The following is a 17913-nucleotide window of genomic DNA, read 5'->3' on the forward strand; positions in this document are numbered from 1 at the left end:
GGAGCTGTGGTCAGGTGGCTTCTGCAGGCTGTCATTTGCTTTATGGAAAAGATGCTAGCTTCTGCCAAAATAATTAAGAGAAAATGTAGATGGGTTATATGTCTGATGCAGTTACCCTCCACTGTTGCTCTCAGAGGGCTCTCTTGAAAATCGGATCTGTAATGGATATTATGCAGATTTGAAAGAAAAATTGAAACATGCAACTTTTTCTATCCGCTTTTGATGTTACATTCAGCTGCTTTCATCTCCGAGGATAAAAGTAATTGAACAATAATCCCAGAGAAAGTAAAATACACAAATCAATAAACTGCTCTCACCGGAGAATTTTATTTTGATGAGTATACTGGTACCGAACGCTTCCCCGAGCTGTTAGGTTTCCATTAGGTGGTCTTGTACTATTTAATACTGCTAGCAGTGTCTGCATTAGAGAACATAGACAACGAATAAGGCAGATACACTGAGTATCAGAAAACAAGAACAGCTTTTTACCTGCTGTGATTGACCTCCTAAATTTTAATTTGGTGCTGAGAGCTGGTCATTGTCTTTTTATTTTTGTGTTCTTTTGGGAAGTATAATGAAGGCAAGGGTTAGTGTTTCCATTAGATGTAGTGGTAATGAATGTAGGCAGTCGTTAGCCAAGCCTTTTGTGTCGAGCATTTTCATGTCTCCACTGTGATGTGCAGAGGAATTTGGGTCCTTTGTAGTCCTTTTCTCTGCAGTGTTTTCCACTGAACTTGAGCCTTACATTATTTTCCGTCTAATAGTCTTGATTTTTTTTTAAACAATTTCATATGCATACTTCAGCAAATATTGTGAAAGCCTCCCGTTTTGTGTGAGGTGCTATGATAGGCACGTAGAGAAAGGGAATCCGTGCTCCAGGGTCTTAGCCTCAATATGAAAACCAGCTGAACGTTCCTCTTGTGTATACAACCTTAACTATGTTGTTATGTACACAAGGAGAGTTTGCCTGGGAATATAGATTAATCTAGACATGATGTAAAGAGGAAACACCGGGAAGGGCTGGAGGTGCAGCAGGCAGCAGCGTCTGTGGCCTGAAGCTTCCTGTGGTCCATTGTAAGGACTGTCTCGTTAGGGCCTGTCAGATTGTGTTATTGGGGCTGAAGTACGAAACCTGCAGCATGGTGAATGCTTTGGAAATCTTTAACCATTTCCATAACCATTATTCAGTTTTTAAACTTGAGCTTACGTCTTCCAGAGGAAGCAGTTGATGATCCATCTCTAAGGCTAACCCTTCACTCTGCATTTTGTGGTGTAGTTTTTTTTTTTCTCCTGTCAACTTGAAAACTTATCACAATCTGTGCAATTAAATTAGATGAAATGGAAGAAAAATTATAGCCCATTTATATGCAGGAGAAGGTTCACAGACGGTAATAGCTAAATTTTGAAAAGGCTTCAGTTTCTCTGAGTTGCTCTTGGCCTGTCCAAGGTTGAGTCCAGGACTGGAAGTGAAAGGATCCTTAGGCCTCTAGAGGAAAAGGTGTCCCCTGCTGTGCTCGGTCGGTCTGGAGGAGAAATCTGCTGGAGCTGAACTCTACACTGGAGAGTTGGCAGAGGGGAAATGGGGAGGTAGCTTTAAAGAAGAATTGGGAGAAGAGGATAGGAAAGTAGATGTTTGCATAGGGCAGCTGGGCATGGGGAGTGGGAGCTGGGACATCTTCTGAGGATGGAAGAGGAATGCATGAAGGAGGTCTGAGACTAAGACCCAGTCACTGATGGGGATCAGGCTGACACCCTCGTACTGGAGGGGTTAGACGAGCTCTTTTTGTGTCCCCTGATACCTTTGGTGCTTAAAAATCTCAGGCCCACCACAGGCACGGTATGTATGCACGAATAATAAACGTTCACATTGCACATGCAACCCTAATACCAGCTGGTCCCAACAACTGATTGCTTCACTTTGTAGCTGTAATGCTCTTGGATATTGAGCTTCACAGGAGGTTTTCTGAAGATTAATAGGGAAGAGAAAGTGGTTGCATCTGTAAGTCTTGAGAGAGTGGAGCTGAGTGGATGCCAGTTGGAGATCCCTGACATATCTAATATTCTGCTGCTTGAGATGAATTATAACTATCTAGGGAGCAAATGCTAATGCCTATCTGGTAGGAATATTGTTATTTTAATAGTAAAGCAGTAACTATTTTTTTCTCTGCCCTTCTTTATTACCCTCTGCTCTGAAGAGAAGGAAATTATTAACAGCTGGAGGACAACCAACCATCAAAGTGATTTTTTTCAGCACTTGTTTTAGGTAGGAGTATTAGAGGAAAAAGAAATTAGTAACACAGTCTTTTCTGTATATTAATTCAAGGCTACATGAAATGAACAAAAAGGGTGTCTCGCCATAAATGCTGCTACAACTAGCAGACCTGTGATGCCAAGCTGTGGCAGTGGTTATTGGAATGTTTCAGTGACATATTAACAGATCTTTTCTTAGAAACTTAGCTTCCTTAACACACTTTCAGCAAATGGATTTCCAATAAGAATCTACATCCTTTCTCCTCTTTCCATTTCAAAATAAACTCTTTCAGGGCACAGTGGTGTATTTGTGTGGAAATAGCTTTGCTGAGAAATTGAAAGGCAGGATCTGGATCAGTTCCCTGCACGAGCTTTGCAATATCCCTGAAAAGTGTCGTGATCTGTATTTGGCGCCCAGAGCGTTGCTTAGGCTAGTGAGGGGAAAACTAATCTCTTGCGCTTTCATTTGGCAGCACTGTCTCATAGACTGATCCTAATGGGGTGGAAATGAGCTCAGCTGCCTAATTCTGTTAAAAACATAGGCTTTTTTTAACACGTGAATGCTCATCTACTTCCTTCAAGCCTTGTTGTTAAAGCCATGGCAGCAAAGAATCAAGCCATAGTTGCCGAAAACAAAACACGCTGCTTTTTTTTCCACTTCGGTTCTTTCTTTTGTATGCAGTAAGAAATGGCAAGTGCAAGAGCTTCATTCACCCAGAAGAAATCAACAACAACAACAAAAAAACACTTTAAAGTATAAAGATCTTGATGTGGACAAATGAGCCTTGCCCTCACTTTTAGGGCACGACTAACTAAGTTGCTCATTAGCATTGTAACCTCCAGACGTCGTTTCACCACCTATGTTTTGGAACCCAAAGAGGGCATTGTGCCCCCAAAACCAGATGCAGGTCTTGCACTCCAGCCTCGTGGGATCCACGTGAAAGCCACCAGTCTCCCACTGTCTTCCAGTGTCGTGTATCTGAGTGGCTGGTTGTAGCAGCACAGCTCTTTGGTCATGGTGAAGCTCATTTCCTGCTGGTGGAGGACTGATCGCCTGCTACTGCCAATGAGATGAAGAAAGTAAGCAGAGCCGTAAATCTTCCTCTGTGTTTCCATTGGGCTGTAGATGAGGACATGGCCAGTGTCTGTCATACAGACAGTCCATTTTATGCCTCTATACCTCTAGGTCCATTAGGGTTGACCTTCCTTCATTAAATCCGAGGCTCAGGTTTCTAGTTCCAAGAGAAATGCACTAGTATAGGACTTTGTAGGGAAGCTTAAAAACTGAACACCAGCATCCTCTGCAGGGCTCTCGAATCTTCATTATATTCTTCACCTTTTTCCCTTCTGAAGACTGCAGAAAGTTTCCTCATGACGGCCTAGTTTCATTCTCTGAGCAAGCTATAAACAGCGTGGGTGAATGCTTCCAGCATGGAATTGGCCATGTGGAGGGACGATGTGTGCACACGTGTAGGTGTGCACAAGTTCATGCAATGCTGTCCCCTGTAAGTGCCTTCCATGGCTATTAAAAAAAGCTCTGCTAATACCCTTGTAAAACTACAGCTGGCTGCTAATCGCTTGCTTTGCTATGTGGATGAGCTCAGAAGAGTTTTAAAGGATGTGTCCCAGCCTACACAGCAAATAAGGATTAAGAATGGGAAGTTAACAGCTTTCTGTTATAAAATAGTGTTGAGCAAAAGAAAGCAGCAGTAATTTGATATTTGTTGGACAACCCTACTATTTTTTTTTCGGTTTGCTTTTAACAATAAGGCGGTCTGAGGTTTCCCTGGGGTATCTTCCTGGATAAAGTCAGCTCTGCCGTGAGCCCAGAGGAGAGCTCACCCACTTGGTAGCCTTCCTGAAGGAGCAGCACCTTGACTGCTGCAGGCTCACACCTCTTGCAGCATGGAGCACGGAGTGGATGAATTCTGGGCATGGCTGATGGCAGGAACCTGTAGCAGTGCAGTGGTGCCCTGCAGCAGCAGGGAGGTTACAGGTACTGGGAACAAGTTGGAGTTGTTTAGAACTGAGTCGCTTCTGGGCTGTTAATCCATCAAAAAACAAAAAAGATATTTTGGGTGAAAAGAAAGACTTGGATTTCAATGAGACTTTAAAAAGAGAGTGTTGGGGCTATTAACAATCCTGACACAAAGGCGTGTATGTTCCGATTACACTAAGAGCCCTACCTGCATTAGAAGCTATCTCTTACTAGGCTTGACAGTGTTCCTAAAGAACTAGTTTATGTGTATTTTTCTTGTGCATAATGTCTGTACAGAAATTCTATGAGTTTTTTTTTAGTGGTACACCGATGAGATATAAATGGTGGTAAAGAAGTGCTGTCCTGCCCCTTGCACTCTGCTCTCTTGGAGCTTTTCTCTCGCTTCTTCCCAGGACTCCTCCTTTCATGAGACATTTGCTTGCTTCTTCGCTGCAAAGATGAAAAAATGCAGAAAGAGCAGAGATCCTGGTTCTCTGTGCCATTTGAGAGCTGTGGGTGTACTGAAAGCAGATGAACTATTGGTGGAAAAAGTCCCAAAGGCAAAAATTTGATCAACCCTGTTCTACAATGCGTCTGGCTGCTGTGATTCTGGCAAATACCTGGAGAAGTTGCATGTTGATGCTACTGCCTAATGACATCCCAATGAGTTCACAAAGCTGAGTTAAGTGCTTGGAGCCAATTGTAAAGCAAGTGAGGGGACATTTGCCATTTGTAACTTAGTGCTGGATAATTGGCACCTACAGAAAGATGCTGGAGGAGGTTTTTCTTCTGCCCCTCTAGTGAGCAGGTGTTGAAGCACAGCTGGATTTTTGCTGATGCACTGTAACAAGTCTGGCTCATTAACTGAAGCAGAAAATCCAGAAAAAATGGGAATGGCTTCCTGCTTGGGGACGTGGACATCTTTGAACAGAAATTCTAGGACCAGATAAGCTTAGGGAGGAAGTTATTCTGTTTTATTTTTTGTGTAAGTTAAAAGTGCAACCATATCCTAGGAAATGGGCAATTATTGGGCTAAATACGGTGCATTGATTTTGGTCAGAGCAAACTTTTATCTTTCTTCCACCATCCCAAAGTGTATCTATAGCATTTTGAAATGAACATTTGTTCAAATATGTACATTCACATAATCGTTAACCATCCATGGCATTAATGGTATTGCATTGCTGACTTCAACACTCTGGTGTAAGGAAGACATGAGCATGAAATTAGAATTAAACAGCTGGCCATAAATTGCATTTAGACCCTGTATGAAAATAGGTTTCTGAAATACTTTGCAACCAGTACGCAGCCGCAGGAATTTGAAAGACTCCTGGTCTAGTTAAAGGAGAAACTGGGGGAAGAAACTGGTTGACATCTCTGGATACCATCTCTGACATCTCTTACAGTAGCTGAATATCCAACCACCCACTCCCGAGGACTTCTCCTTCGTCCAGCCTTATTTTTACAGTTGTGACATTATCTGCTTTGCCTAAGTAATTATTCAATCTTAGCATTCTTAGCAATTGAAAATATCGTTTTTTTCTGTCAATATGGTATACTGTAGAGAGAAAATCCCTTTAGATATCATCAAGTACAGGGAAATCAGCTAGTCCTTATCATATAGATATTCCTCGAATCTGACTGCCCGTTGCTGGTGAAAAAGGGAGTTGCTGCTTCTCTTGAACCTCGAGAAAACCGGACAAGCCCCAAATGGCTTAGGGCAATTAAGGTATTTCAATAGCCCACACAGACCCCACGCTTCACAAGCTGATAGCTCCTTCTACTAGACTGACAAGTGGAAATGGAAAAATATTTTCCACGGCTTTTGTTTGTTTTTGAAAGACTTCCAAAAGAGCAGAGAGAATTTCTCTTGCAGATTGCACAGACATAAAAGGAAGCTGCAGTTACAAATGTGAGGGAGCCTATCTGAGGGAGCAATGCCTCTCTCTCTGCTCTTCGGAATAATTCAACAGACCCGCAACTGTGTAGAGAAAACCTCTCAAACATTTGCTTACCCACTATTTTGATTACCTTATTTATTTTTACGGAGATAATTTATTTTTTTGTCAGAAACTAGCTTATATATATATATTATTGTAATCTTTTCCACATATTCCATTTGAAGCTAACAGCAGAAGTACACACGGAAAGAGGTGGTAAAAATAAATGCACATGCGTGTTAATAAAATAGCTAAAATAAATATTTTATTTATACATAATAAAATAAACAGATTTGTGGGGAAAAAAGCATTTTATTGTGCTTGCCAAAAAAGTGGTTTACCTGCTTTGTAATTTCACTTTCATTAGCATATTTAATTATGCTTTTGTATTTAATCATCAGAATGCTCAGTAATGTACATTTTGTTCCCAGCCATGGAATACCACCACTAAGTGTATCCATGATAGATGTTTTTAATAAAATCAGTAATTACCCTTTATTGTTGCTTTAAATGATTATTTTTAAGTTTGTTAGGGAACAATAGTTTTAGGTACAAGAAGAAGAAAGCTTTCTCTTTACCATTTCAAACTCTAATGAAAAACTCCATTTAAACAGATGCTAATAAACCTCTTTTTTCTTTTCTGTTTCTTTTTTTTTTTTTTTTTTTTACAAAAGGTAGTGCTTAATTATCTTGAAGTTGTTTACGAGTGGAGGTTTGGCAGCTCAGCTGTGGGTGTGGGTTAGAGCAAGCACCGGCGGTGCTGGGGTAGGCTCTGAGTCGCCTGCTGGTGCGCCGGACCTGGGTCTGCGAGTATGAGAGGTGCCTTTGGGAACAAGTTGGAAGGTCTCAGACTTCTCAGAAAGATGGATCTCAGCTGAGTTTAAGGGTGTTTGGATCGATTTTTTTCGTTTTTTTTTTTTGGTCTTGGTTTTGTTGAACAATCTCTATGAGATTAGAGGATGTTTATGGGTTTTGTAACCCATGAAATAAGTTTCCGTTTTTAAAAAAAAAATTGAAATCTTGGGTTTCTTTTGATGAAGAATTCAAAGTAAAATTTGCAACTGAAACAAAAGCAGATCAATAAAAAAAAAATGAAGAAAATGTACTGTGAACTGAGGTGAAATGCTCATGTTAACTGTTGCGAGAGCTCAGTCCCTAGCTTATCTAAGCATGTACTCCATTATCTAACTTATCTTTCTTTTACAATAGCTTCAGCTATGCGACAGTGCTCCTTCTATATGTCTCAGAGAATGCCATCAAATGGCCTATTTTAGTTCATCAGCGTAATGACACCTATTTCTTTGTGTGTGGCTTGGGGTTTAGGTGATTGTAGATATCTCAACAAACAGGTTGTTCTGTGGCCATGTTGTTGTTTTAGTCTGGACTGTTGTCTTCTTTTCTCTGTCGGGAGTCTTGAAGATTTTGGAAGTCTGTGATTCTAGGATTCTTCTCTCAACAAGCAAGAACGTGCATTTCTCTGTAATCACCTTCAGCTTTGTCTGCACTGTCTTTTGAGCAGTGGCACCCAAACTGCTTTAAAAAAATGTTTCAAATTTTAGGGAAATTTTCTTTATGCAAAAAAGGGCAAAGCTAAAGCACTTTTATGGTATTGGCAGACTAAGGAACTCTGCTTAATCAGTGTTTTTATCTGTCGTGTCTGAAAAGGCATTTAGACCACATTCAGGCTAGGAAGGCATTGAAATATGATGAGCAGCATCTGAATGAGTTGTGATGCTCAGCACAGGATCTCTGTCACCAAAAAGACATGCTGCACTTCAGGAATGCGCAGAGTTGTCTGATGTTCTGAAATGTCCCCGTGTAGGACATTGATAAGGAAGGCATTTATAGAGCAACTCATCTGTCAGTTTGTCTTTGAAGAGATGAACAGCACTCACGGTGGAGTTCGCTGTTTTATCCTGAGCCATCACACAATTGAATTGGATATTTAAGGCATACCAGCTGAATGCTTTTGCTTTGTTTTATCTCGCTATGTTAGTTTGCTAGTAGGTATGTTTCCTTAGGCTTGCTTCATCGTATGGAAATTTAAAGAGGAAGATGAGAAATAGGAGATAAAGGTGAGATAGAGAGTACCTGGAATCGAATCATTGTCAGACATATTACTGTTTGGTTTTCTATCTGCAGAACAAGAATGATGTCTTTGTGGAACTGGTAGGAATCTATAAAGGGAAACATCCTATTTACTGATTCACTGATGATCAGAATTGTGTTGCTGTTGCGTGGAAAGTAGTCACTGTCTCAACTCCTTGGAGTGACTGACAACGAGCTCAGGTGTGGCTGTGTCAAGTGGAAGGCAGGAATTGGACTTGCACGCGTTTTCCTTCTCTGCTTTCTCAGAAGACATCAGTTAGGACTCTGGGAAAGCTGCTACACCTGTCATGCTTGTCTTTATTCCTTTTGTGCATTCTCAGTCCCTGTAACCCACTGCGGGGAAACAGAATTCAATCAGTGGTCACCTGCACTGCTAATGAACTCTGCCTCGTGCTCTCTGTAGGGTCAGCAGACATGGGCGATGGGGCCTCAGAGCAGTATGGACATCTTCCACTCAATGTCATGTCTGCACTGACAGTAACAATTTCTTGCAATTAGGCTCCTGCAGCAGGTAGTTGACCTAAAGGGCAGCAGCTGATTGTCTCTGTTTAACTTCACTGCTCAGCCTTAGCTCCGTGTTCAAACCCTGGTGCTTTGCTGTTACTTCCTTTCCTCGCTGTTCTGCCCTGCATGGCGGGGTATGAAGCAGAGACAATTGTTATTAATAACCTAAATCAACCTTTGCCTTTTCCACACCTCACCTTGAGTACGGCAACTACAGCGAACAAAATTAGATCTGTAAAACTCGATAAGAAAATTATAAAACCGGTCATAAAAGTCAACTTTCTGTGAAATGGTGATAGCAGGAGATGCAGTCCCTGAACAGTGCAGGTTGCTGTTGGGTCAAAACCCTACACTTGCGTGGACTGAGGACTTGGAGCACACCCGAAGGACCTGTTGGGAGAGTTTGTGTCCATCCTTGCCACGTGCCCATCATGGCCAGTTCAGAAAGGTTCCTGACCTGAAAAGTGCTGCGGCCTACCAAAGTAATGATAGATATTGAAGCAATGCTGGGAGATGTGGTATTAAAAAATGCTGTTCAGTCCTTGGTTTTGATGTAATTAGCAGTTCAACCAGGCTGAAATGAAAATACAATGCTTGCACAGTGAAATCCCAGAGAGTATGATTTCTTTGCATGGATTCAAGACTAGTTTTAATACGTCAGTGACAGCTGTTCCATTGCTGCTGCCTGCTAAGAATTTCCATGGGTTTTCCAAGGTCTCAGGACAGTTAGAAACTTCAATTTATGCAGGTTACTCAGATGTCTTAATATGTATGATCCATAACTGTTCAAATTGGGTCAGTTTGTTTGTCTTGCTTTGGTGGTAGTTGTTTTTTTTTTTGTGCAGCTGAAGTTGAAATCTATATTAGCAGCGTCTCTTAAACTAACCAAGTAATAATTTTTAGGTTTCTCCTTGCTTTATTGTGAAGTTATAATTCCAGGAATACAGAAATGGAGCAGTTCATCCAGTCTTCAGATACTTAGAGTAGCAGAGGATTATATAGAATAGAATAGTTCAGTTCAAAGGGACCTGCAAAGGTTATTGAGTCCAACTGCCTGACTACTTCAGGGCTAACTAAAAATCAAAGCAAATTCTTGAGGGCATTGTACAAATGCCTCTTGAGCACTGAAAGGCATGGGACACCACCTCTCTAGGAAGCCCGTTCCTTTCCAGTGTTTGACCACCCTCACAGTAAAGAAACTTTTTGCTAATGTCCTGTCTGAAGCCCTCCTGGTGCAGCTCTGTGCCATTCTCTCAGCCTCTCCTCACAGTACGTGCCTTCCAGCTCTTTCACCAGTGCTGTTGGCCTCCTCTGGACATGTTCAAGTACTTGAACATGCTTTTTTTTATCTTGTGGAGCCCAGAATTGCATGCAATATTCAATTGGGGAATTGGGGAAAATAAGTGATTATATGAAAAATAGTTGATGTTATACAGTAGATTCCCAGGGGAGGTACTACAGAAATTTTGAGATTAAGATTGAAACAGAAAGGTATATACACTTTTAAAGTGCAGAAGGAATTAAATAGAGAATCTAGTAGAACCACCGTCCTTTAAAAACAATACAAAATCTCATCTATGAAAATGAGTTTCAATGGCTTATGCTGGAGTGTGTGACTACAGGAAAACATTTTCAAAGTTATATAGTTTGTTTTCAGAAAAAGGTGATTGAAAGTGAGAGAAGGGAGCCAGAGTGAATATAAAGCTCTAGGTCTTGCTTCAATTTGTTTATTTAATTTCAGTCTCATTTGTTTCTCTCTGAACCTAACATTTAAATAGTTTTTACTTATTTATTCATTCCCCTTTGTTCAAGAATCTGCAAGGCCATTAGATGTCAAATCTTGACACCTGCTCTTGAAAACTCCTGAGGCTATGGGTATTTCAGAAATGTGCATCCCATTCCTCTTTTCGTGACAGCATCCCGATCTCTTCCCACCCCACTGGACTGACGAATCTCGTATTTTAAGCATACATGTGCAGGATGTTCTGCGTTCATGTAGGGGGGGGTCTCTGGACTGTCTGTGAGATCTGTAGTTTAGCTTCTTGCTTTGTAACACTAACCCGTCTGCTGTTTATAGGCAGGTTACTGTAATGAAAGTCTCAGGGTATATCTTAGAGCATTTAGAGTAATATTTTGAGTTATAATTAGAAACCGGTCAGCATGAACCATCTTGTGAGACTTAGTTTTATGTAAGAAAGGGAAGGGCAAATGTGAACAAGGTGAGATAACTGAGAAATTCAGGTAATCATCCATAGTCCAGGTTTTGGACATACAGCTTGATGAAGTGATGCTGAATCAGTCGTGCCTTACCCTTAGAGTCCTTACCGTTCCTTAGAGTCGACACATCTGACATCAATAAACCAAACACCCTCTCATTACCCATTCATTCTATAACATGACTGACTTAAAGAAAATAACTGTAATTTAAAAAACGCTATAACATTAACACGGAGGTTAATTGCAATCTTCAGCTGCACCATTGTTGTGGCACGAAATGTTTCTGCTGCGTCTCAGCCCCATGCCGATGTGGAGTCTGAGGTTGATTACGTCAGAAAGTTCTGAAGGACGAGCATCTGCATCTGGTTTTGGTTTTCTTTCAACACATCTTAAAGCATCTTGTGCTTACTCGTACAGTTTTAGAGGCTGAAAGCTGTCATACAGCCATTCTTTGGTTCACCTTAATTATGTATATGAGCCGTCTACAGAAACGCTCTTTCTGTGGTTTTAGAGTAAAGGGATGATTATCACCTATGCAGAAGTATGTGGGTATGTATATGCATACAAGCTTTCTAATTTCAATATATATATGTGTGTGTATATATATATATACACTTTTGACACAAAGTGCTAAAGATCCTTATTTAAGAAGTGTTTTCTGTATGCTTGGGGAATAACATGACTTATGTGGAATACTAAACCAGTCACTACCTTTAGACCCCTGGTTCTTTAATAACCATACTAATCCAAAAGTGGCTGCACATATGTGTATCTGTATAAATACCCAGAATAATGTTCACTTCAGAAGTAGCTGTTTCCCATTGACAGTTACTGTGCTAGTCACTGGGGTGTGATTTTTTTTTTTATATTTTTTTCAGGAGTAACATGGAATATACTGGTTGTTACAGTATGCTTTCTGCCCATGCATTAGTAGGTTAAAGTCAGTGTGACTGGTGTGTGCTTTACTTTCAAGAATTACAGGAAGGCCTTTTCTCTACTTCGAATGTCTTCCAGAGAAGTGTAACTGGTATTTAGGAGTCCATATGACTTGTTTTGTTTCCATTAAAATGTTCTCTCATGATTTCAACTTATGAAAGGAACAGAACTGGAGAAGTGGGAGAAACACTAAATTGTGCTATAAATCAAGAAACTGTGAAATTATGTATTTTCTAATTACCTTGCTTAGATATATATTGATCAAAAAAGCAAACGAGCTGTACAAGCTGAAGAAATGTCAGATAAACTGTGACATGTGTAGTATTATTACCATCTGACATATCTCAAACACTGATTTTACTAACTCATCCTTCATTCTTTATATCTGCATGTCTAGCGATGCGTGCATTTATATTTTATGTAAAGGGCAGAGTCTGTAGTCAGAGCGTTTGAGTTATGCTGTTAAAAATAAATTAAGGAACAGCAGGTGAAAATGATTCTTACACATGAATATTCAAACTTTACCTCAGACAGATACTGTAGAAAGAATAATAAAGAGCAATGAAACTTTGCTGAGGCCAAGGCATTGATATGCTCTGAAATAAAACTTTTATTGGCACAAGGTTGAGATGACTCAGAAAGCTCACTGAAGGAGGGGCTTGGCCTGCTCGTAGGCCCCACCGCTGAGGCATTTAAGAGAGCCTGCCAGGAGCTGAAAACTGGAGGGGCAGTGGGGCTGGGGCAGGGGCAGGCCAACAGCCCGCCCCACAATTCTTGTACTCTTGTACCAGATGACAAGTTTGTTCCTTCTCCTCTGACAGCCGTCTCCTGTGTATTTGCATCACTTAGGGCTGGATTCACCAAGCTACCGGGTGGGGAGGGAGTTTTGTAAAAATGAAGTGCAACATCCACGCTACTTAAATGGTGCTGCCGCTGTTGGATTCAGTGATGTTTCACAGGATTCGGAAGCCTGACCTCTGGTCAGTGCCCTCTGACAGGATTTCCAGTGAAAGCTCAGGAGCCAGAATCCATGTGTGGACTGGACATTAACCTCCTCATGTACTTGTTCCTCCTCTCCAAAAAGAGGCATATGAATGGATGACTGATGACTTTTAAGGTTGAATTAATTTTTTTCTTCAGTTATTTATTTTGTTCTTCTTTTCTCTACAGATCCTGTCCACGGACCACAGAATGTGGAAGTTGTTGACATCCGTTCCCGGCAGCTGACGTTGCAGTGGGAGCCCTTTGGTTACGCTGTGACCCGCTGCCACAGCTACAATCTGACAGTCCAGTACCAGTATGTTTTTAACCAGCAAAAATTCGAGGCAGAGGAACTCATCCAGACTTCTTCCCACTATACTTTGCGAGGTCTTCGGCCCTTCATGACCATCAGGCTGAGGCTGGCCCTCTCTAACCCAGAGGGCAAAATGGAGAGTGAGGAGTTGGTTGTGCAGACTGAGGAGGACGGTAAGTTATGTCGGCTTTGCTTGCTTGGTTTTTGTGGGGACACAGTAATACTTTCAAGTCATAAAGAACAGCATAATCCCCTGTCCCACAAGACTTATAAACAGCTTCTCTGGACAGGATGTGTGTTACGCAAGTAAAATTTGTAGGTGTAAATAATTTCCATTTCACAGCAGTGTTCTTGAAAGGGCAGGGCTCCCTGAAGTGCCTGGAAATGACAAGCGCCAGTCTGAGCTGTTACTGAACAGCAGTAGGTTTGCTTTCTATAGAAGTTGTGTCCTGAACTACCCAGGACCCCCAGAGCATGTTCCTTTATCGTATGGGCAAATGTGATTCTGGCGTTAGTTGCTTTTTTTCCTTGTGCCTTTACATCACTGTCCCCCAAAGAGTTATGGTGTCTTCCTTTCCGGAGTGTCTCTTTTCTTAATGCTCGATCTACTGGATGTAACATATGCCTCAGATGCTAAGTTCATTTGGTGCTAACTCTTCCGTTCCAGATACAAAAGAACAGTTTTCCAGAAGTACTGATGGAAAGCTTTAAAGTGTTATTATCCCATCTGAGCTATTTCAGACCAAGGACTCTCCTAGACTGCAAGCCTCCATTTTGTCTAATGTGTTAAAAAGGAATGTTCTTCCTCTGCCAGAGCCATAAGGAGTTGCTGTCCTAAGTTTCTGTCAGCTGAAAGTGGCTCTAGCAGCCCAGTATATCATACAAGGGACATAAAAGGATGGCAGATCTTTCAGAAAAATGAACAGGGTTTTTATCAGACAGGCTTGGAAGTGTATTTAGTTATCTTTCACAGCATTAAAATTTTGCTTTAGTAGGTGGATTTTTAGCTGGCCTTGTAGCCATAATGAAACATAAATCTTACATTGTACTTAACTGAGGAAATCAATCTATCATATTGATAAGGATGTGCAGCCCAGTAGATCTTTATGCCAAGGTGCAATCTGGCTGCTGAGGTAGATGGAGCTTTGCTGCTGTGGGGGCAAAGGAGAACGCGTGCAATTCCTTGCTGTGTCTAACTATCCTTTGGCATTACAAACAGAGGATTCTGTCCTCAAACCCTCACCATCCTCTGTATCTGATGGGAGGCTGGTAGATGGACAAGGTGTAGGTTGTAAATAAAATGTAAGTACCTAGCACTGCAGTCTTACAAATTAGGGGAGAGCACCCGAGGCCTTTAAAATGGGGCATTGTACATATCCTGCCTTGCCAATCTGTGTAATGCCTCGAGGTGTTATGTGCATCTCTGCTGTTCCCAGCTGGAGGGCATGAGCTGGGGTGGGAGTTGGGAAGGCATTTGCTGAAGAAAGTGAAAGAAGAGCTGGAGTTGCTCACTGAAACTAACTTCTGAAGGAGGCTACGCTGCCTACATTGTTAGTGATCTTTACAGCATGTTGAAAGGGCAAATCCTGCTTCCTTGTGTTTGTGCCTTTCTTCCAGCGCTGGAGGAGCATTTTGTTGATGCAGCAGAGTGTAGGCTTGTTAAAGGCCTGATGGTGTTGAACATTTTCTGGATAAAGCACGGTTCTATTGGGAATGTCTGTGTATTACTCCACAAGGATGTTGAGGTCCAGAACAGGGAAAGGCTTAAAGAGAGAGGAGGCTGCCCATTACTTCGCTGCTTGATATTCTGGTGGTATTGTGGACATTTCTGTAATTTTCGAGTGATGATGGAATGGCCTGAGGAGTCTAGCTCAGGACAGAAAAGAGAAGATGGCATTTAAATGATCAGAGGGTTGTATTCAAGCTCGGAGTAAAAGACCAGTATGTAATGTCATCATTCCTTTACACCACTGGGACAGTCCTAGGTTATGTTCCCAGTTCAATGGCTCACAAGACTTCTGGAAAGGCAGTGCAGCTGGGATGTAGCACTGCCAAATGGATCCGTGAGCACTACTGCTATTCTCCTTTGGCCAGTTTGCTAAGTTGTCTCACTGCCTTCCTGTGTTGTGCTGCATGGACGTGCTCTGAGGTTTTCCAGTGGTGCGGCAACACATGTAAGCAGGACTGTGATCTTCATGCATTAGGGCTTGTCTCAGAGAAGTGCCAATGTTACTGCCTAAATCGTCTTCTGTACGTGAATCCTTATCTACAGAATGTTAATTACTATTATTTTTACTAGTGCAAATAGCTATATTTGAGGCAAAGTTAAATTGTTGAAGTTCTCTTTATTTAAAAGGTAACTTTTTGCATTTTTATATTTAAATAGAAAAATATACACATACTGGAATATTGTTGATTTGAGGTAATAAAGTGCATAATTTGGGGGTGAAATTAGACATTCATTGTGTGATGTCATGGAGTCAGGAAACAAATCTATGTATTTATGCAAGAAAGACACTTTCAGGTGATTGACTGGATAAACTAATAAATTCGCCTTCTGTAGTCTTCAGTTCCCTTTTAAGTACTCACTGATTTTCTGCTATGCTGTGCTGGAATAAGGGCATACTGGAGCTAGCTTCATGTTTTCATGGATTCTGATTTTGTTCATCACTTAGTGGTTTTCTTACTTGATTCAGTGGAGCTGGTGGTAGCTTATAACACAGTGTTGTGATTTTTTTTTGTTTTTAATCTTTCTGTAGTTCCTGGACCTGTTCCCTTGGAATCCATCCAGGGAGGACCTTTTGAAGAGAAGATCTATGTTCAGTGGAAGCCTCCAAATGAGACAAATGGCATCATTACACTCTATGAGGTGAGGAGAACAGATTGTTGTCAAGGAATACATGCCATAGGGCCCTTTTCATATGTGTGTAAGCCAATCGTGAGCTCTGAGAGATTTCAGAAGGTGCTAAAAGAAGCCTGATTAAAATAGATAAGAATCTTCAAGATAATCTGCTGCTGTCACTGAAAAAAATTTCCAGTTCAAGGCAGGTGGGGAAGGGGGAGGAATTCCTCACCAGTATTTGTGGCAAAATGAGCCAAGAGATAATCCTTGACTAATGTAAGGAGTCACGTTTTGTTGGTCAATGTTGGAGACACTTGGGAAAACTTGTGCAGGTTGCATATCACCTGTCTAGAACTAGAGCGAACCATTCCAATTTTTACGGTTTTTGAAGGTGTAGCAGGCTACCCTGTGTATAAGTGTAAGGAATCATGTAATAAAGTGGTTGTTTTTTTTCCCCCCTCTGTATTTTTTAAAGGAATTAATCTGAATAGAGTCAGTTGCAAATGCGTTATTTTTCTGGCAACAGAGGTGACCTATAATGGAACGCATTTAAAGTAATCCCAGGCAAATGATGCAAAAATAACTCCTTTTAATTTTTAAAGAGGCAGTTTCCTGCTAAAATATTGCCTTGGGCTCAGCTCATTGAAAGAACTTCAGCAATCCAATAGCTTTTCTGGCTCAGCAGCTGCGTAGAGATACTTTAATGCCTCCAGGGGTAGTGATGCATCATGACTGTGCCTTTGCCCCTCAAGTCATATCATTGCTCGAGTCTCAGTGGAGGCACAAACAAATTTTTTCTTTTCTGATAATGACTCTACGCATATTTGACAGCTGAAGCCAAAGAGAAGTCAAGGTGAGTTCCACTTTTCCTCCTTTTCCTCCTCCCCAAAAGGATGAAAGTCCAAGTGTTTAAAAGTACCAGGGGAAGTGGAGTGCCTGAAGTTTGCCAGGAAATGAAGCAATTCATACAGAGCATTTCCATTCTCTGTGGCACACTGAGACAAGTGTGCTGATGTGAATGGAATTCATCAGCTGGAGACCAAAATACAGATTAGCAGTTACCTGTCATTTGGAGAGATGGCCAGAGCATTTTCAGAGTAGTTGTCAAGCTGTTGAAGGCCATGTCACAAACAAATACGAGCACCTGTTCCAAGTAGCAGAAGATTCTGGTTTTAAAATTGCCCGGTAAATAAAGCATAGGTCTTTGAACAGAAAAGTCTCATTTTGCTACCTGCAATTGAAGTTTAATCTTCCTGAAAATACCGAGAAGGCTCCGGTACTGCCTGGTAGTTGCATCTTTTGTATTGTTTACTTAATGCCTAGCCCACTGTGGTTACTTTAACCTGCAACTTAGTCTCTACTGGTATTGTTTTAAGACTTCACGCCACGTGCCTAGGACCAATGTAATCCCTCACTAGTAATAACCTCTAAAGTGTTATTTTAGACAGTATCATCATGGCCTTTTGCTGCTTTAACAGAGTTCAGCTGACATATTGGTTAAAGAGAAAGAAAAATCTAGTGGTTAGTCTGTGATAGGTTTTCAGTTCTAACAGATATCTGTGGTCTGTAGTACTGATCCAGGTAGAAATAGAAGGCTTTAACTACAACAGGAAAAAAGGGAAAAAAAAAAAAAAAAAAGGTCAAACTATGAACCTGTGCAGCGCTACTTTAATGAGGTCTCTGTAGGGAGCACAGTTCCTGAAAACCAGTACTGGCAACGCTACCCTATCAGCAACAGGAGCAGGGAAACTTGGAGCTGTGCTAGCAGATCTGCAGCTATCTAGAAGCTCTGCAATTGTTGCTCTCATTAGGGAGAAACAAGACGAACAACCTACTAAAATTT

At 41.2% G+C, this 17913-nt stretch overlaps 1 protein-coding gene across 16 annotated transcripts in view; it reads left to right on the forward strand.

Annotated features, from left to right (window-relative positions):
• Positions 1–17913, forward strand: part of PTPRT (protein tyrosine phosphatase receptor type T) — a 571615-nt gene that overhangs the window by 400800 nt on the left and 152902 nt on the right. For all 16 annotated transcript variants that reach the window (XM_066978461.1, XM_066978465.1, XM_066978464.1 and 13 more), the window contains 2 exons: positions 13105–13401; positions 15988–16097. In XM_066978461.1, coding sequence (XP_066834562.1) covers positions 13105–13401; positions 15988–16097 — 407 coding nt within the window. The remainder of the gene's footprint in view (positions 1–13104; positions 13402–15987; positions 16098–17913) is intronic.

This window comes from Anser cygnoides, chromosome 16, assembly GCF_040182565.1.
Source record: "Anser cygnoides isolate HZ-2024a breed goose chromosome 16, Taihu_goose_T2T_genome, whole genome shotgun sequence".
Classification (NCBI taxonomy): Eukaryota; Metazoa; Chordata; class Aves; order Anseriformes; family Anatidae; genus Anser; species Anser cygnoides.